This window comes from Tachyglossus aculeatus, chromosome 2, assembly GCF_015852505.1.
Source record: "Tachyglossus aculeatus isolate mTacAcu1 chromosome 2, mTacAcu1.pri, whole genome shotgun sequence".
NCBI classification, from domain to species: Eukaryota; Metazoa; Chordata; class Mammalia; order Monotremata; family Tachyglossidae; genus Tachyglossus; species Tachyglossus aculeatus.
This window is the reverse complement of record NC_052067.1, coordinates 136,973,121-136,993,628: the sequence shown is the minus strand read 5'-3', so window position 1 is coordinate 136,993,628 and position 20,508 is coordinate 136,973,121. Positions and strand designations below refer to the sequence as shown.

At 47.2% G+C, this 20,508-nt stretch overlaps 2 protein-coding genes across 2 annotated transcripts; both read left to right on the top strand.

Moving 5' to 3' along the window:
* The first annotated feature begins 712 nt into the window (after window positions 1-712).
* Window positions 713-6,116, top strand: LOC119943490 (crk-like protein). The gene is made up of 3 exons (XM_038764505.1): window positions 713-1,023; window positions 5,785-5,845; window positions 5,988-6,116. Exons 1-3 carry the CDS (start codon window positions 713-715, stop codon window positions 6,114-6,116), a joined length of 501 nt encoding a protein of 166 aa, XP_038620433.1.
* Window positions 6,117-19,274: 13,158 nt separating this feature from the next.
* On the top strand, window positions 19,275-20,288 carry LOC119943484 (olfactory receptor 52D1-like). Its single transcript, XM_038764492.1, has one exon. It carries the CDS (start codon window positions 19,275-19,277, stop codon window positions 20,286-20,288), a length of 1,014 nt encoding a protein of 337 aa, XP_038620420.1.
* The last annotated feature ends 220 nt before the right edge of the window (window positions 20,289-20,508 follow it).

The window sequence follows — 20,508 nt, the reverse complement described above, 5'->3', positions numbered from 1 at the left end:
AGTGCTTGGCACATAGTAAGTGCTTAATGAAGACTATTATTAAAAAAAGCACCATGGTAAGCAGGGAAACTCAGTCTCTGCCTCACCTGGGTCTCACAGTCTAAGCAGGAGAGAGAAAAGATATTTAACAAGTACTTTGATTAAATACCATTGATTGATTAACTCCTAATTTACAGATGAGGAAACCAAGGAAAGGAGAAGTGACTTGACCAAGGTCATACACAGCCAGGAATTAGCAGAGGCAGGACTAGAACCGAGGTCCTGTGGTTCCCAAGCCTCCCCCCCGGCCCTTTCCCCAGTCTACGCCACTTTCTCCAGGGTCATGCTTAGAAGAATGCTTTACACACAGTAAATTCCCAATAATACCATTGATTGATTGAATGATTGATGCTGTCTACCCCAAACACCTCCTGGTTCAGTGTCAGCTTCTCAGGCAATCAGTCTGTAAGTCAATTATATTTATTGAGCTCATACTGTGTGCAGAACACAGTACTAAATGCTTGGGAGAATGCGATATAACAGACACATTCCCTGCTCAGGATGAGTTTGGTCCTGTGCGTTCCCCTCTCAACCTACCCTGCCTCCATCCGCAGTGGTGCCGGAGCAGGCAGGAAGGCACAGAGGATGCCCTGGGCCCGGGGGGGCAGTGGGGAAGGCAGCCCCCAGGCTCAGTGAACATCCCTGTCATCCCTCTGGTCAGCAGGAAGCCGCCATGTCGTTGGCCAGGTTTGACTTGTCAGACCATGGGGCCTGGTACCTGGGGCCTGTGTCCTGCCAGAAGGCCCAGAGCCAGCTGCAGGGCCAGCGCCATGGAGTCTTCCTTGTCCATGACTCGTCCACCTGCCCCAGCAACTATGTGCTGCCTATGTCTGAGAACTTGCAGATCTCCCACTACATCATCAACTTGCTGCCCAACCGCTACTTCAGGATCAGTGACCAGGAGATCGACCATCTGTCCACCCTGCTTGAGTTCTACAAGATCCACTACCTGGACACCACCATGCTGATCAAGCAGGCGCCCAGGTACCCCCTGGGGAAACTGAACTCTATTTTATTAATGATGTGTATAGATCTACAATTCTATTTATTTTGATGGTATTGACTCCTGTCTACTTATTTTGTTTTGCTGTTTGTCTCCTCCTTCTAGATTGTGAGCCCGCTGTTGGGTAGGGAATGTCTCTATACGTTGCCGAATTGTACTTTCCAAGTGCTTAGGACAGTGTTCCGCACACAGGAAGCACTCAATAAATATGTTTGAATGAATGAATGAGTTCACAATTTATAGTGGGAGACAAATATTAATATAAATAAATGAAATTGCAGGTCTGTGACAGGATTGGAGCCTGGAAGACAAGGAAGAGGAGAAGGATCTTGTGGCCTGCCCTCTTAGTCTGGAACTTACTGGGAGGCAAGAAACCTGTGGGAAAGCTGGCTGAGGAAGACAAAAGGAGAAGTCTTCACCTGATTTCACGGCTCTCACAGGGAAAGACAAAGCTCCCTACTGTCCAAGAACCTCCGAGAGTTTCCTTTCTGTCCAGCAGGGCCTGGCAGAGGCTGCCTCACTTTTTATAAACTCAGGGTCTCCCTGGGGTGCCGAGGGGGAGCCTTCATTGAAGAACAATTGGCCAACTAATGACTGCTACTTCTAGCACCACAGGAAGGGCTTGGCCCAAGAGATCAGAGACCACGGATTCTGGGTCCTTGAGCTTTCAGTCCCAGTCTCAGGTCCCCAGAGCTGAAAAGGGAGCAGAGCACAAGCTGCTTTGAAGGAATTGTTCACGTCTGGCCTCACGCTCTCCTCAGTGGAGAGAAATGGAAATGGCTTCTCATTGTCCGCTGCATCAAGCCTAATTTTTCTAAATTGGCCTTAAGGCCCTCTCCATCCACTATCTCAACCTAATGCCCTGGCTCCCCTCTCAAGTTGCTCCCCAGATCCCTCCTCTCAAGGTCATCTGCTAACAGTACCTTGTTCTTGCTTCTCCTGCCTCTTCTCCCTCACCCTTGCCGTCCTCTGGCCTGGTACACACCACCCCTGTTCACAACCAACAGACCCAGCCCCCAATCAAAACCCTCCTAAAAGCCTACCTCTTTCAAGAATTTTTCCTCAGATTAGATCCCAGCCCCTCAAGTTGTACAAACCCACCAGCCATCTCCAGCGCTTGTGCTCATATTCATACCCATCCTGAACACTGCTATATTTATGTTATCCAACTGTATATTCAATGATAATAATTAATCATAATAATGGTATTTATTAAGTGATTACTAAATTCCAAGCAGTCTGCTAAGCACTGGGAGAGAAACAAGTTTATCAGGATCCACAAGGGCACACAGTCTAATTAGGAGCGAGAACAAATTTTTATTCCCAGTTTTGCGGATGAGGTAACGGAGGCATGGAGAAGTGAAGTGACTTGCCCAGAGTCACAGAGTAGGTAAGCGGTGGAGCCGGGATTAGAACACAGGTCAACTATACTGGAAGCTCCTTTTGGGCAGGAAATGTGTCTGTCTATTGTTATATTGTACTCTCCCAAGCACTTAGTACAGTACTTTGCACACAGTCTTGTCTTGTCTTATGCTGTCGAGTCGTTTCCGAGCCATACCGATACCACTGACACAACTCTCCCAGAATGCCCTGCTCTCCATCTGCAATTGTTCTGGTAGTGTATCCATAGAGTTTCCTTGGTAAAAATACAGAAGTGGTTTACTGTTGCTTCCTTCTGCGCAATTAACTTGAGTCTCTGCCCTTGACTCTCTCCCATGAACTACTGCCCAGCAGCAACGAGTTCTGACTTGTAGCAGTTTGCTTTCCCCTCGCTAGTCACTGCCCAAGCTAGGAATGGAATGGCTATGCCTCTGCTTAACTCTCCCTCCCATAGCTGAGAGTGATAGAGTACTGGCAACTCTCCAGGTGCGACCCTGAGAGCAGAATGCACACAGTAAATGCTCAATAAATACTATTGAATGAAAGAATGAATGAATAAATAAATATGATTGAATGAAGACACTATCTATTCTGCATGGGCCTCACGTTGTAGGTACTGTGTCCAACCTAATTAACTAGTGCCTTCCCCAGAACTTACAACTGTGTTTGACTCACAATAAACACTTATCAAATACCTTTAAAAAAAAAAAGAAAAGAAGCCCTTAATGGAGAGGGGAGTTCAGAGGGGGGCTGTGTGTTCTGAGGTTTGCCCACATCTAAGTGTTCCAGAACAAAAGAAGACTACTGCATAACCAAAGTTGGACACATTTGTCACTAATTCTTTTTCTTTTAAATGGTATTTATTAAGTGCTTAATATGTGCCAAGCACTGTCTTAAGCACTGAGATAGATAGGAGGTACTCAAGTTCACACAGTCCCAGTCCCTCAGGGACTTGCAGGTAGAAGGAAGAACAAATATCTTATCTCCATTTTATACAGGAGACGACTGAGGCACAGAACAATTAAATGATTTGCCCAATGTCTCACAGCAGACAAGTAGCAAAGCTGGTATTAGAACACAGGTCCTCTAACTCACAGGCCTGTGGTCTATCCATTAGACAACACTACCTCTCCATTTCATCAATAATAAGGAGTAGTTTAGCCTAGTGGAACCACCCCAGGCGTGGGAGTCAGAGGACTAAGGTTCTTGTCAGTTGCTTGCTATGTGATCTTGGACACGTCACAACTTCCCTGGGCCTCAGTTACCTCATCTGCAAAATGAGGATTCAATGTCCACTCTCCCTCATCCTTAATAGTAATAATAAAGACAGTACACAGCTCCAGGAATCAGAAGATTTGGGTTTTAGTTCTAGTTCTAATGGGCTTAGGTCACCAACAGGGAAGACTTCTTCTTTCACCCCTCCTTCAGCTGGACAGGGGACTATGTCCAACCCGATTACCTTGTAACAGCTATACTACTTAGGACGGTCCCTCGCACACAGTAAGCACTTAACGAATACCATAAAGAAAAGAAATGGAAGCTGGGAAGATCCAAGGGCCAGCAGTCTCTATGCTGTGAGCTTGTTGTGGGCAGGGATTGTCACTCTTTATTGCACTTTCCCAAGCACTTAGTACAGTGCTCTGCACACAATAAGCACTTAGTAAATATGACTGAATGAATGAATGAGCCCTGGGGACATGGGAAGCTCCTTTCCTTGGTGCTTTTCAGAACTGGACAGTGTCCAACTGGACAAGCTGGGAGAGGGGCCAAATGGGCCGGAGGCAGGGGAGGCACTGCAAGACTTCCAACTGGAGGAGCCCTAAGCTGGGTCTCTTTTGGAGAATGGCCCAGGTCATTCCAGCCCTCAAATCAATCAATTAAGCAATGGGTCAGTGGTATTTGTTGAGGTTTACCATTCAGATGTTTTGGGAGAAGGAAGTGTTTTACCTGCATAATAATAGTCATCATCATGTTATTTGTTAAGCACTTACTATATGCCAAGCACTGGGGTAGATATAAGATCATCAGCAGCTCCCACATGGGACTCACAGTCTAAGTCGGAGGGTGAACAGTTATTGAATTCCCAATTTGCTAATGAGGGAACTGAGGCACAGAGAAGTGAAGTGACTTGCCCAAGGTCACAGAGCAGACAAGTGGCAGACAAGAAGAATTAGAACCCAGCTCCTGAGACTCCCCGTCCCATGCTCTTTCCACTAGGTCACACTGCTTCTCCCTAATTAGGTCATTGAAATTTTTAGGATTGGACAAATTTGAAGGATGAACCAGGCCCAGTTCTAGGAACCCAAATCAGCCTGAGTCATGGTATTTATTGAGCTCTTACTGTGTGCAGAGCATTGTACTAAGTGTTTGGGAGAGTACAGTATAACAATATAACAGGCACCTTCCCTACCCACAATGAGCTTACATGAGGTTTGGCGTCATGGGCTGGGGCTGAGCCAGAGGCTGGGAAAAGGACAAGGATGGGGTCTGGGGCAGGGGTAGAGGATTAAAAAGCATTCATTTAATCATATTTATTGAGAGCTTACTGTGTGCAGAGCGCTGTACTAAGTGCTTGGGAAAGTACAATATAACAATAAACAGACACACATGCCCTGCCCAAAATGATATCACAGTTTACAGGGGTCATTTTCTGATCCACCAAGACACTAGTTCCCAAACCACAGAATCTCCAGAGATTCAGAGAAGCAGCGTGGCTCAGTGGAAAGAGCAGGGGCTTGGGAGTCAGAGGTCATGGGTTCTAATTCCGATTCCCCCACATGTCTGCTTTGTGACCTTGGGCAAGTCACTTAACTTCTCTGAGCCTCAGTTACCTCATCTTGTAAAACGGGGATTAAGACTGTGAGCCCCCCGTGGGACAACATGATCACCTTGTATCACAGCCCAGCGCTTAGAACAGTGCTTTGCACATAGTAAATGCTTAACAAATGTCATCATTATTATTATTACCAGAGTTTAGTATTTTCCACTAATTTCCCTCATGTGTTCAAATGAATCGGTCCACTCTCCTAGGCTGGACAACATGCCAAGGTCAGTGCTTTCTAATCCCTCACACTAACCAGATCACAGCACAGGAACACCAGGTGGGTCCCAAACCAATATGGAAATGCAAAAAATACTAGCCACAGATTGGCCCCTGAACATACAGCCTGGGGGACTGAAACTTTTCAGGCAATGTAAGAGAGCCCAGCCTGCTGCCAGAGAGGGGGATGGAGGGATGCGTGTGTGTTTGTGTGTGTGTGTGTGTGTGTGTGTGTGTGTGTGTGATGTGAGTTTGGGGGAGTGGGAGAAGGGTGGGGGGGCACACGTGCATGTCTTTTTTAAGAATTTTGGTCTCCCCAAAGAAAAGAATGGGATCTGACAACTAACAGCACAGACAAGGCCAAAGTGGAAATCCTTTGTGATGTAAGTGCTCAATACATGCCACTGATTGATTGACCAATTGATTCCATGTTAATTTTCCTATGATTACAGATATGTTTGCCATTTATTCATTTCTAAATGTGTGAAGATGCTCCTGTCTAAACCACAACTCTGTCCTGTCCAGATCCTCTATTGCTTGGGCCCATTCTCCCAGGCGGCAGGACCGGGGCTAGGAGCCCTCATTTATTCTGAGATATTCACTTTAAAAAATCATAGCAGCCTTGGCTTCTCTCCTGAATACCCCCACCTTTAACACTAACTGAAAGTTTATTGTATGTGGAGTGCAAGGAGCAGAGCGGTGCTTGGGAGAATTCAGTAATAGGGGGAACTACAGCCTCTGCCCTTTAGAAGCTTACAATCTAATGGGGAGGCAGGAGGACACAGATTATATGTTTACAACAGAGATGAGGGAAAACATTCATAAAATGGGTAACTACACAAATAAGCAACAAACGAATCAATACCTAAATAATTTAGTGTATTAATTGTGGTATTTATTATCGTGTTATTTATTTGTGGTATTTATTTGTGCCAAGCTCTGGGGTAGATATAAGAAAATCAAGTCTCACATGGTCACAGTGTAAGTAGGAGGCAGAACGGATTGAATCCCCATTTTGGAGATGAGGGAACTGAGGCATAGAGAAGTTAAGTGTCTTGCCAAAGACTGCACAACATGAAAGTGGCAGAGTCGGGATTAGAACTCAGGTCCTCTGACTCCCAGTCCTGTGCTCTTTCCCTACAGTGATTCCCTCCTAAATCAGTCCAGAAGTCTTTTAGACTGTGAGCCCACTGTTGGGTAGGGACTGTCTCTATATGTTGCCAACTTGTACTTCCCAAGCGCTTAGTACAGTGCTCTGCACACAGTAAGCGCTCAATAAATACAATTGATGATGATGATGATGAAGTAATTTGGACAACTGGAAAGAATGCTGGCCTGGGAGTCGGGAGACTTGTGTTCTAATTACTGCTCTGTTTCTTGCCTGCTGTTTGACCTTGGGAAAAGCTTCTGTTTCCTCATCTGCAAAATGGGGATTAAATATACATTTTCCCTCTTCCTTAGACTGTGAACCCCATGTGGGACAGGAACTGTGTACAGTTTGCTTTTATTGTAGTTACTCAGCACATAGTACAGTCCTTGGCATAGAGTTGGTGTTTAACAAATACTATTATTATTGTTGTTATTATTAGTAGTAGTAATATTAATTGATAGAGCATAAATCAAGGATAATTGATGGGAAATGTTAATCTGGGAAATGGCAATTAGTCGTAAGGTGGTTTTTGAAGTTCGGGGTTTTGTGATTTGGCAGATTTAAGTGGGGAGGGAGTTCTAGGGAGAGAGAAGCACGTGAACAAGGAGTTGAAGATGGAAGAGTAAAGGGCAAAGAACAGTTGGGATATAATGCTGTTAATACAGTGTATGGTTCTCTGCCACCAGTGAGGGTTGAAAACGTAGCAAGCAGCTGTGCAGTTAAATAAAAGGAAAGACTTTCTGAGATTAAGAGTTGCTATGCACTGGAAAAAAAAACTTATCAAGGGACTCAGAGGACCTGACTTCTAGTCCTGGCTCCACCACTTGCCTGCTTTGTGGCCTTGGGAAAGTCACAACTTCTCTGTGCCTCAGTTACCTCACCTGTAAAATGGGGATTAAATCCTACATTCTCCTACTTTGACTTTGAGCCCTAAGTGGGACAGGTGCTGTGTTCAATCTGACTTCCTTGTATCTACCCCAGTGCTGAGTACAGTGGTTAGCACATAGTAAGTGCTTAATAAATACCAAAAAAAAAGAAAGAAAGAATGTCTTTCTGCCTACAATGGGGGACCAGGCTCAACCAGGAACCAAGACTTGGACAAAATGGCCTCTGGAGGGTTCTGGATTGGGTAGACTTTCTCTGGGACTGTCAGAGTCAGTCAGTCAGTCATATTCATTTGTACTTCCCAAGCGCTTAGTACAGTTCTCTCCACACAGTAAGCCCTCAATAAATACGATTGAATGCATGAATGAATTAAGAAAATAGCACTTGCTAAGCACTCACTATGTGCCAAGCACTGTTATTGAGCACCTATTGTATGCAGAGTACTTTAATAAGCACTTGAGAGAGTACACTATAAGGGACACAGTCCCTGCAGAAGGTTGCCAGATTCCCTTCTGGGGGCTGTGGGACAAGGTGGTCATAAATCTGACTATCTGTCTGATCTTTCCACCAGTTAGAGGTAGCAACGAGTCCTGCCTGGGCCCAGCTCTGCCCAGGCACTCTAGAACTTCCAGGAACTCTATGCCCTTTGGCCCAGGAAAGAACAGAAGAAAATTGGTTGGGAGTGGCAAGAGGAGCTAGGTTTATTCAACAGGACAACAAGCAGGGCTGGTAGGGTTAACAGAGAAGCAGCAGGGATCACTGAGAAGAGAGCTCAGGGATGGAGAGACACAGAACATTAGGACTCTTCAAACTGGAAAGATGAAGTCTGAGAGGGGCCAGAACAGAGCCTTGCAAAATCAGAAAGCGTTGGCAACTCTGATTCCCACGGCCCTTGAGTCTCAGGGAAGCCAGTGAAGTTTGATGGATGAAGATTTTGGGCTTTTTTAAGTTTGTTAAGTACTTATGATGTGCCAGGCACTGTGTTAAGCACTGAGGTACATACAAGAAAATTGTGATGTACATAGTCCATGTCCCACATGGAGCTTACAATAATAATAATAGTCATTATTATAGTATTTGTTAAGTGGTTACTATGTGTGAGATACTGTACTAAGCACCGGGGGGGACACAAGCAAATTGGGTTGGACACAGTCCCTGTCCCATGTGGGGCTCACAGTCTTGCTCCCCATTTTACAGATGAGGTAACTGAGGCCTAGAGAAGTGAAGTGGCTTGCCCAAGATCACACAGCTGGCAAGTGGTGGTGCTGGGATTAGAACCCCTGACCTTCTGACTTCTGGCCCGTGCTCTCTCCACTATACCACTGTACTCTCCTTACAGTCTTAACCCCATTTTACAAATGAGGCAATTGAGACACAAAGAAATGAATTGACTTGCCCAAGGTCACACAGCCAGAAGTGACAGAGCTAGGGATTAGAATCCTCTGAGTGCAGCAATTCAGCAATAGAGACAATCCTTGACCACAACTGGCTCACAGTCTAGAAGAGGGGAGACAGACATTAAAACAAGTCAATATATATATACATCATTAATAAAAATAAATAGAAATAGAATTCACCACCGACCATTTGCCCCTGTTCAGTCTCTACCCTGGAACTGTTTAATATGATACTGTACTCTCCCAAGCGCTTAGTACAGTGCTTTGCACACAGTAAGCGCTCAGTAAATATGACAATGAACAAATGAATGAATGGTGTGCTAGCCTCTCTCTTTCCCTGGAGATTGGGCAGGATGGCAACCAGCTTAGGGGGGCTGGAGGAGTTGGCACAACTGCTCTAGCCCCATGTTCCCTCCCAGGCTCACCCTTGCACCCCTTTCGCTCCAGAGGAAGGAGGTAACTCGGCTGCACCAGGTAGGTTCTGGCAAAACCTCAGCACCGCATAGGACATAAGCCCCCTCACTCCTCTCCCTTTATCATGGAGCGTTTGTGGTCAGATTCAGCAAGGGGGGCATGATGCCAAACTTGTTCCTTCCTGTCCACTATCCCTTGGCTCCAGGCGTTGGACTGGCCAGTAGAATGTTGAACTAGCTGTTGAGCAAAGATGATTCTTTCTCAATGACCTGTGCTTCAGTACTGACCTCCAGTTGCCTAGATTCTGAGGTATCCTAGGTGCTCCTTATTGGTTCCTGGACAAGCAGAAAGCGGAGGGCATATCAGGAACAAAGAGGAAGTCTGTTTACATTGTGAGTGATATTCGTGCAGTGACTAGCAGGACTCCCGTATTGCTATCAGGCAGAGCAGGTAGAAGGGCAGGGCCTGTAGGCAGGAAGAGCAGGTTGGGAAACAAAGTAGTGATATTAGGCAGGGCAGGTAGATGGGCAGAGAGGTAGGTGGGTAGAAAGATGGGCAGGCAGGCAGGTGGACAGGGCAAGTAGGTGGGCAGAGCATGTAGGTGGACAGGGCAGTGACAGTGGGCAGAGCAGGTAGATGGGCAGAGAAACACCATGGCCTCGTGGAACGAGCAGAGGCCTGAGAGTCAGAGGACCTTGATCCTTATCCTGGCTCCCCAATTTACCTATGGGGTGACCTGGAGCAAGAGCAAGTCATTTAATTTTCAGTGCCTCAGTTCCCTCATCTGCAAAATGGGGATTTAATGACTGATCTCCTTCGTACTTAAAGTGTGAAGGAAGGGACTTGATTTTCTTGTATCTACCCCAGTGCTTAGTAGAGTGTTTGGTACATAGTCAACATTTAACAAATACCACTATTATTATTCTTATGTTATCATTATTATTATTATCAAGTAGATAGGCAGGTAGGTAAATGGGCAGATAGGTGGGCAGGGCAAGAAATGGGCAGGGCAATGATGAAGGGTAGGGCAGGTAGGAATAATACTTCCTAGGCACAAGCCCCCACCCTCACTCCCATCCCCAGACCCTCAGACACTGGGTAGGGCACCTGAGTCTGGGCAGCATTTGTTTGGGCAAAGAAGAAGGCACAAAGGCAGGATGAAACTTCAGACCAGGAGATGCTAGGATACCTTGCAACTGCCCATTGGGACTGTGTATGAACAGGGCATGGGGGTTCCTGGATGACCCCCTCAAATACACACTGGAGTCCTGGGACTGGATCCCACCTAGGGCCACCCCAAACCAGTGCCGATCACTCAGCTTCACTTCCCGAGGAGGTTTGGCTCTGGTCCACTTGGAATCAAATCTGTGCAGAGCAAAATGACCTGCTGGCTACAGATAAACAAGATTGGGGAGAGGCCACCAGTGGAGCCTTTACTTTCCTTTTTATATGGTATTTGCTAAGCACTTACTATGTGCCAGGCACTACTCTAAGTGCTGGGGTAGATACAAGGTAATCAGGTTGGACACAGTCCCTGTCCCACTTGGGGCTCACAGTCTTAATCCCATTTTACAGATAGGGTAACTAAGGCACAGAGAAGTGAAGTGACTTCATTCATTCATTCAGTCAGTCATACTTATTGAGCACTTACTGTGTGCAGAACAGTGTACTAAGCACTTGGAAAGTACAATACAGCAATAGAGAGAGACAATCGCTGTCCACAAAGGGCTCACAGTCTAGACGGGGGAAGACAGACATCAAAACTGGCCAAGGTCAAAGAGCAGGTTCTTGGCAGAGTTGGGATTAGAACCCAGGTCCTTCTAAAAGGCCTATACCTTATCCACTAGGCCATGTTACCTCCATTCTTGCCCTAGGGACCTGGAAAACTACACATCAGATAGAGTGACAAATGACTTTTGAGGAATCCCCCAGCTTCTCTGCCACCTCATGGAGCTCCAGAGTCTGGGCACCAGAGAGAGAAAGAACATTCATCTGCCAGCCTCCCAGGAAGCTTCTCCATATGACCCTGGGTCAAAACACTCCAGCCTTTTCCACTTCAGTGGGATGGAGATGAGTTGACCTGCTGGCCTTTGCCAAAGGTTCAGCACCTGCCCAGCCCCTGTGGGTCTGAGAGAGCAGCAGGAATCACTGAAGGTTGCTGCCTTTTAATAATAATAATAATAATAATAATAATAATGGCATTTATTAAGCACTTACTATGTGCAAAGCACTGTTTGTTAAGGCCAGTGGATTTCAAAACTCCTTGGCAAATTTCCCTTCCTGGATGTTTTTTATTGGCATTCCATTTACTGAAATGACCAGTCAAATAGGAGAGCCGCTAATCTCCTCACCGTACCTCATTCTCCCCTGTCCCGCCATCGACCCCCGGCCCACATCATCCCCCGGGCCTGGAATGCCCTCCTTCTGCCCATCCGCCAAGCTAGTTCTCTTCCTCCCTTCAAGGCCCTATTGAGAGCTCACCTCCTCCAGGAGGCCTTCCCAGACTGAGCCCCTTCCTTCCTCTCCCCCTCGTCCCCCTCTCCATCCCCCCCTTCTTACCTCCTTCCCTTCTCCACAGCACCTGCATATATGTATATATGTTTGTACATATTTATTACTCTATTTATTTATCTATTTATTTTACTTGTACATATCTATTCTATTTATTTTATTTTGTTAGTATGTTTGGTTTTGTTCTCTGTCTCCCCCTTTTAGACTGTGAGTCCACTGTTGGGTAGGGACTGTCTCTATATGTTGCCAATTTGTACTTCCCAAGCGCTTAGTACAGTGCTCTGCACATAGTAAGCGCTCAATAAATACGATTGATGATGATGATGATGATAGCCAAGGTTGAGGGGAGTGTTGGGGGAACCTCAGAGATGAGATGGCCAAGTGCCAGGTGTGGGGAATGGGGACAGGTAAGTCATGAGCTGCAGAGATGAGTGTGGAGGGTGAGGTTGGTGGGGGTCGGAGGTGGAGAGGAGGAAAAATGTCATGAGCAGTGGGCTTCACCTAAAAATGTACTGAAAGTTACTGTGGTGTCAGGCACTTGACTGGGTTAAGTAGGTGATAGACACCAGAGTGCAGCTCAGGCCGGGGCAGCTGAGGTAGTGAGGAAAGTAGAACTAGAGCTGGGACGGGGGATGTCAAGAAATAAGGCACTGGGAGACTGGGCAGTGTTTTGCTGGGGCTGGGCTTTGGGTGCTCGGCTCCTGTAGCGGGCAAGGAGGTAGAGGCCACATCCCCCACTCTGGAACTGCCCAGTGGCCTAGGAAGATACTGCCCACCCACCCTGGCCCAGAGCTGTGGGATGGTGGCCAGGAGTATCCTGTGGATGCTGGGCTCAGCCCCCACAGCCCCCACGCATGGGCCACAGAGCAAATCACACCTGGAGGAGGGTCCAGTGGATGGGTGGGCTGATCCACTATGCATGCCCTCTGGCGGATGAGCAGGTGGTCCGGGTATGATGTGCCCCCTTGGGTTGGCATGTGTGCATCCCTCCGCCTCTCCCTTCCCCCTCCCACACAACTACCAACTCCAGGTTAGGTAAAGCAGCTATGGGAGGGAGGCAAGTCTGGAAAATGGAAGATCATGGTCCAGGTCTACTGGCACCTGCTGGATCTCCCATTTTGAAGCAGCATACTTCGTGGCTAGAGCATGGGTCTGGCAGTCAGAAGGACCTGGGTTCTAATCCAAGCTCTGCCACTTGTCTGCTGCATGACCTTGGACAAGTGACTTAACTTCTTTGGGCCTCAGTTACCTCATCTGAAAACTAGGGATGAAGAGTCTGAGCCTCATATGGAACAGAGACTGTGTCCAACCTGATTAGCTTGTATTTACCCCAGTGCTTAGAACAATGCTTGGCACATAGTAAACACTTAACAAGTACCATTATTATTATCATTATTGTTATTATCTCACTCAACTCTCACCTCTGACCCTTCCACATCCCTCCCCACAAGCTACTCTTCCCCTTTTCAGACCAAGCCCAGCCCCTCTATGGTCCCATCATCCTCAGCTGGAGGCCAGTCTCAGTCTGTCTGTGCCAGGGAGAGATGGAAACAACAAGACTCTCTTGGATCCCATGATAAGGAGAGGACAAAGTCAGAGTTCTTGGTCTGGGGGTGGTACCCGTTCCCCACCTACTTGGGTTTTCTCTGCGCAGGGTGGCCCTGCCCAGTGCTGATCAACCTCTGGTTCAAGATGGCCACTCCAGTCCTGGGCTGAACTTCCAGTCCTGGGCTGACCTTTATGGATTTGCTTCATAAAATGGGGTCGGATGCCCGTCTTTCATTGGGTTGGGCATTCCTTCCAGGAAGGGGTGGGACTCATGGTTGAGAGTAGTCATGGGTGCTGCTGGGAACTCCAATCTGATATTCTGGGTATGTGGGGATACAGGGAGGTGCTGAGGGGAGGGGGGCACCCTTTTACAGGCTCCAGAGGGGGCTCAAGGAGACTCACCCACTCCCTCACTCTGAGGAATCAAGAGTGCCAACATAAACCCATGCCAGCTTTCCTCTGCCAGTTTTCCCCTGCTTGCCCCATCAGGGCGCAGGTTCTCCTTGAACCTGCTCAGCAATTACCATTTGTTTTGGCAGAGTTAAAGGTCACATGAGAAAATAATGAGTAGAAAGTGGGATTAATTGATATTCTGTTTCATGGGTTCACCATCAAAACTCCAAAAGACAATTTATCAGAAGCCCGGCTTCAATGCTAACAGTAACACATTGACTATGAGTTTACAGGGTGCAGCACTCAGCACTAGGGAGTGCTTCAAGAACATTGAATGGGACACTATTCCTGATCCACAGATAACCCAGAGCCTGGAAGGGGAAAATTAGAGCACAAATACCGTGAGCCCAGTTTTCCTAGGTTGTTCCTCCCTTTCCCTACCCCATTCCAGCCCACCAGTATCATCTTCAGCCATCAGGTTTGCATTCTCCTTTCATAGAGACAACACAAGAAGGCAGCTTATCCATTCCTGATGACTCAGTTTATCACTACTAGGATGCTTTGCCTCACCACCCAGGAATGCCGGGGAAGGTTGTCAGCATAAAGATGGGGACATGCCCCCTGTGCTAGGAAGGTGCCACTAGAGAATCCGGAGGGGCTCCCGGGGAATTGTTAGAGATGCAGGTGGCTCCACACACTCCTGTGGTCTCCCTGGGCTCGCCAAACAAGTCTCCTGACACTAAGCTTTCCAGTGCTTCATTCCACTTCCAGGTCTGGGCCTGAGCCTCACCCATAAATATCCTCCCAGAAAGCTGAGGGGCCTGTATGACTGTGCATCTCTCCAGGAAGTTGGGGCTGGCGTGGTGGTCCCTGGATGGAGGATTCAGGTGATGTCTCAAGGAACCTTTCCAATGCCAGGATTCTTTGAGGCCTGCAGGAGACAGAGGGCAGGCCAAGGCCAGATGTCCAGCTCTGGGCTCTTTGGTGTTTCACTCCCAGGAATCCCCTCTATAAATCTGGGAGTCTGCCATCTTCTTCAGCAGGGATGGCAGAGCTTGATCAGAGTCCCTGAGAAAGAGTATGAAGGAAATTAGACAGAGGACTTGAGAAATCCACCGACAGCCAGGTATGGATTTGATTTTGAAATGACAAGTTGGTCTCTTTTCCCCCACCAACTGAACAATGGTCAGTGCTATCAGTTAGACCACCCCCAGGAAACCGGTAGGGAGGGATAGGGCTGGGGGCCAGGGAGAATAGAGTTGGGAATCTGCCTGCCCAGTTTTGTCCCTGCTGAGGACCCTTTGGCAGATGTGTCCCCCTACTTCTAGATCAGGTGATGGGCTTCCATTTGCTCTGCCTCAGTAAAGACATTCATCCTTGAAGCTAGTGTCATCAGCACAGAGGGAAGAGGAAAGTTCAGGCATTTTCATTTTCCTAGCCACTGCCAGTCTTCCTCCATCACCAACCTCAAAGTGGCTCCTGGTGCCCCTTTGCCTGAAGTAAGAGGTGGGGGCATGGGGAAGAGAGGGATACCCCTTCCTTCTGCCCAGAAGAATTAGATCTCCCAGCATGGAGGAGGACATCACATTTGGCAAGGCAATCCTCCCAGTGTGGTTTAGACCACCTTCTCCCCTGAGTTTCTTCTCACTGGACTCTTTGGGATTTCCCTATCAAACTCACATTTATTGACAGAACCTCGGGAGACAATGAATTTTTTTCCCTGAGGGCTGGCTCTGCAGGGAGATGCATGGAGTATGTTGGTATGGATGGGGTATACAGTCAAATAGACTGTCAGTCTATCAGTCAATCAGCCAAAGCCATTCAGTCATTCCATCACTTAGTCATAGTCCATCATCCATCAATTAATCAATCACTCATCTATCAGCCAGTAATCCACTGTCAATCATCCAGTCAGTCAGCCAGTGTCAGTAAGTCATTCAATCAACTATCGGACAGTCAGTTGGTCCGCCTGTATTCTTCAGTCAGCTGGACAGAATGGAGCAAGCACCTGGAACAGAGCCCCCTGGAGAAGGAGAGGCAAAGGATAATTCATAGTTCCTGCCCTCACCTTGAGGTGCTAAGGGTGGGGAAATAATAATAATAATAATAATAATAATAATGGTTTTTAAGTGCTTACTATGTGCCAGGCACTGTACTAAGTACTGGGGTGGATACAAGCAAATTAAATTAGATGTTGTCCCTGATCCTTGTGGCACTCACAGTCTCAATCCCCATTTTACATATGAGGGAACTGAGGCACAGAGAAGTGAATTGACTTGTTCAAGGTCAAACAGCAGTCAAGTGGTGAAGTCAGGATTAGCACGCATGACCTACCGACTCCCAGGCCCATGCTCTATCCCCTACGCCATGCTGCTTTTCAGAGAAATGCAGATATTCACAAGAGCATCAAAAATAATTCCACTCCAAGTAAGGTGGCTACTTAACAAATTACAGACACAGAAATATTAAACACTAAGAGGTAGAGAAGTGAGGAGTTATTGGGCAACTACAAAAGGGTGGGATCAAGCTGAGAGGGTTTCTTAGAGGGAAGCCAGGGAGAATTTTATAGGAGTCTGTGAAGAGATTAACAGGAGTTCTAGGGTAGAAAGAGCATGTGCCACAGACTGGAGACAATCTGGATATTTTAGTCTGAAGAGGAGGACATTTTTGATGGACAGGGGGCCTAGTGGAAAGATCCCAGGACTGGGAGTTGGAAGCCCTGGGTTCTTGTCTTGGCTTTTCCACTTGCTGGAGAGGTGGCCTTAGGAATTTCACTTAATTTCTTCATGCCTCAATTTCTTCATCTGTAAAATGGGAATGAAATGTCTTTTATTCCTAATCCTCAGGCATGTGCCCCACATAAGAACGGACAAGTACTCTGTGTTCAATCTGATTATCTTTTACAGCAACTTTAAGCACAACACAGATGATTTCAATTTTATCAATAAAATATGTGGTCAGATTGTTAGAGGAAAGAGATTGAGGGGGCAGGAGGACAGGGAGTTTGAGGAGGGAGATAAACATCTGGAACAGCTGGGAATCAACAGAGATGGATTAATGTTGTTGTTGGGCAGAGGAGAGGGCAGACAAAGCAGCTGAGGACAAATTTGAAATTGAAGAGGTCAGCCAGGTGTCTGGATATCCAACAGGAGTGGAGGAGGGGACTGTGCAGATGATCCAGGGTTGCAAGTTAGTGGTATAAGATCAGTTGAGAGGAAGTGGGGAGTGAGGGAGTTGAGTTCAGGGGAGATAGTGGTGTTGAGGGTGTTGATTTATGTGGCAAGAGAAGGTAGTTTGGGATTGGAGACCAAATAGGGAATGATAACTTTGGAATACTGGAAGGGGTCCAACAATCAGGGGTATCTGTAGAGGAACAGGGCAGATTTGTAGGGATAGAGTGTGTGGGAGAGAAAGCAGGTGAGGCGGTTGAGGTTGGACTAGAGGGATTTCAGATTTGGTGAGGGTAGAGATTGTACGGGGACTAGAAATGATGGGATAAAATGAGTGTCCAAGTTGATGAGTGGGTGAGGTGGAGTGAAGCAGGAGGTCAGTGGTCTTGAGGAGCAGTAGAAAGCAGTTAGCAAAACAGTCATCAGGAACATCCACATTGATATTGAAGTCTCCAGGGATCAGTGTAGACATTCAAAAAGAGAGGAGGAATGTGAGAAAGGGATCAAAATGGTTTATAAATTTAGAAGAGGGTCTGAGGGACAGTAGATGACCATGACTAGTAACTAGAGTGAGTGGTAGAGTCAGACAATAAAGGCTTCAGAGGAAGGGAAAGAGAGGGATTGGGGATGGTGCAGAAGTAGCAATGAGGAACAAGAAGGAAGGCAACTCCATCCCCTTTCCCAGGGAATCTTGGGGGTATAGCATTGCTCCTTTCTTTAAAAATCTTTGCCTCCAACCCCATCCCTTCACACCTTGTTAAAACCCTTAACCCCTCCCTTCTTACCTTCCTGATTGTCATTTCCAATGTTTCCTTCCCCCCTGTTTTCAAATATGCCCATATATCACCTATCCTAAAACAAACCTCCCTTGACCCCACAGCTCCCCCAAATAACTCCATCTCTCATCTACCATTCCTTTCCAAACTCCTCAAGTTGTTGATGCCTCCACTTACTTGCCTCTAATTCTCTCTTTGACCGCCTGCAAATTGGCTTCCTCCTGCTTCACTCCACAGAAACTGCCCTCTCAAAGGTCACCAGTGACCTTCTTCGTGACAAATCTGATACCCTCTGCTCCATCTTAATCATCCTAGACCTTGCAGCTGCCTTTGACATTCTGGTCCACTCCCTTCTCCTGGAAACATTATCTCACCTAAGCGTCACTATTCTTATCAATCAATCACATTTATTCAGTGCTTACTGTATGCAGAGCACTGCACTAAGCACATGGGAAAGTATGATACAACAAAACAGTGACATCCCCTGCCCACAATGAGCTCACAGTCCTCTCCTGGTTCTCCTCCCTCTCAGTCTTTTTTGTGTGCTCCTCCTTTGCCTCCAACTCTTGTACTGTGGGGGTCCCTCAGGCTTAGTTCTGGGTCCCTTTCGATTCTCCATCTATACCCACTAATCTGGAATACTTATTAGCTCCCATGGCTTCAACTACCATCTCCACGTGGATGATTCCCAAATCCTGTCAATTCTACCATGACATTTCTAGAATCCTCCCCTTCCTCTCCATCGAACTGTTACCTTGCTGATCCGATTCTCATCGTATTCTGCCTTGACTACTGCATATCCCCTCAATTACCTCTTCCCCTTCTACCTCACCTACTGATTCCCTACCACAACTCAACCCCCACACTTCACTCCTCTATCACCAACCTACTGACTGTACCTAGATTTCATCTTTTTCGTCACCTACCCCTTGCCTTCATCCTTTCTTTGGCCTGGAAGTTGTAATGATGATGATGATGACATTTGTTAAGTACTTAATGTGGGCCTTTCTCATCACCTACTCTGGCCTGTAAGTTATAATGATGATGATGATGATGATAATGTTTAAGTCCTTAATATTGGCCAAGCACTGCACTAAGTGCTGGGGTAGACACAAGACAATTAAGTTGCAAATGGGGCTCACAGTCTAAGAAGGAAGGAGAACAAGTATCAAACCCCCATTTTGCAGATGAGGGAACTGAAACTCAGAGAAGTTAAGTGACTTTCACAAGTTCACACAGCAGGTAAGCAGCAGAGCCAATATTAGAACTCATGTCCTCTGACTCCCATGTCCATACTGTTTCCACTAGACCATGTTACTTCCCTCCCCCTCCCTTATGTGTCACTTATGGAACTTGCGTCTCTATCTCTTAAACCCTCCCCCACACCAACAGCACTTATATTCATATACATCTACAATTTATTTTAATGTCTGTCTCTGCCTCTAGTCTGTAAGATCCTTGTGGGCAGGGATCATGTCTACCTATTCTATTGTATCATATTCCCCCAAGTGCTTAGTACAGTGCTGTGTACAAAGTAAGAGGTCACTAAGTACCACTAATTGACTAAGATGGAATTTGTGTGCTTCTCCAGGCAGGTGACACAAGGTTCCTGCTGTCCCGCCAGCCCTCTCAGGATGATCACGTCCCTTTCCAATAGCAGTGATCCCCTTCTGGATACGTTCTTCCTGGTAGGCATCCCTGAGCTAGAAGCTGTGCATATCTGGATCTCCATTCCATTCTGCTCCATGTACCTTTCTGCCCTACTTGGGAATTCCGTCTTCATTGTCATCATCACCATTGAGCGCAGCCTCCACAAGCCCATGTACATCTACCTCTCTGTGCTCTCTGCCACTGACCTCGCCCTCAGCTCCACCACAGTGCCCAAGATGCTTCAGATTCTGTGGTTTGGGGACGGGAGCATCTCCTTTGGCGGCTGCCTGACCCAGATGTTTTTCATTCACACTGTCTTTGCCCTGGAGTCCTTCATTCTCCTGGCCATGGCCTTTGACCGCTACATGGCCATCTGCCACCCGCTGCGTTATGCTTCAGTCCTGACACCCCAGGCCATTGGGAAGACTGGCATCGTCCGCAGCCTGGCCTGCGTGTCCCTGTTCATCTTCCTTCTCAAGCGGCTGCCGTACTGCGGCCACCGGCTCATCCCCCACACTTACTGCGAGCACATGGGCATCGCCAGGCTGGCCTGCAGCGACATCACTGTGAATGTCGTGTATGGCCTGACTGTTATCCTCCTCGCCATGGGGCTGGATGCTGTGCTCATAGCTGCATCATACGTGCTGATCCTCTGCACTGTCTTCAGGCTCCCCTCCCACAAGGCCTGGCATGAAGCCCTCAACACTTGCAGCTCCCACCTCTGTGTCATCCTCATCTTCTACATCCCAGCCTTCTTTTCTTTCCTGACCCACCGCTTCGGGCACCATATCCCTCCCCACATCCACATTTTCCTGGCCAACATTTACATGTTGGTCCCACCTATGCTGAACCCCATTGTCTATGGGGTGAACAACAAGGAGATTCGTAAGCAGGTTCTGAAAATATTCCTCCTTAGTAGGGGAGAGGTCTGAGGAGTCTGGGTCATTGGAAGGGTCAGAGTTCAACCCCAAAATTTGGGTCAGCTCCTGGTGAGGGTCACCCAGCTTTTCCTTCTGTGGGGCAGGTGGGGGCAGGAATTCTTTAGTAATTTTTTATATTTTTTATTACTATTTTCTGTTTTTACTAGTATTTCTTAAGCACTTACCATGTGCTAGGCTCTCTATAAAGCACTGCCATAGGTACAAGATGATC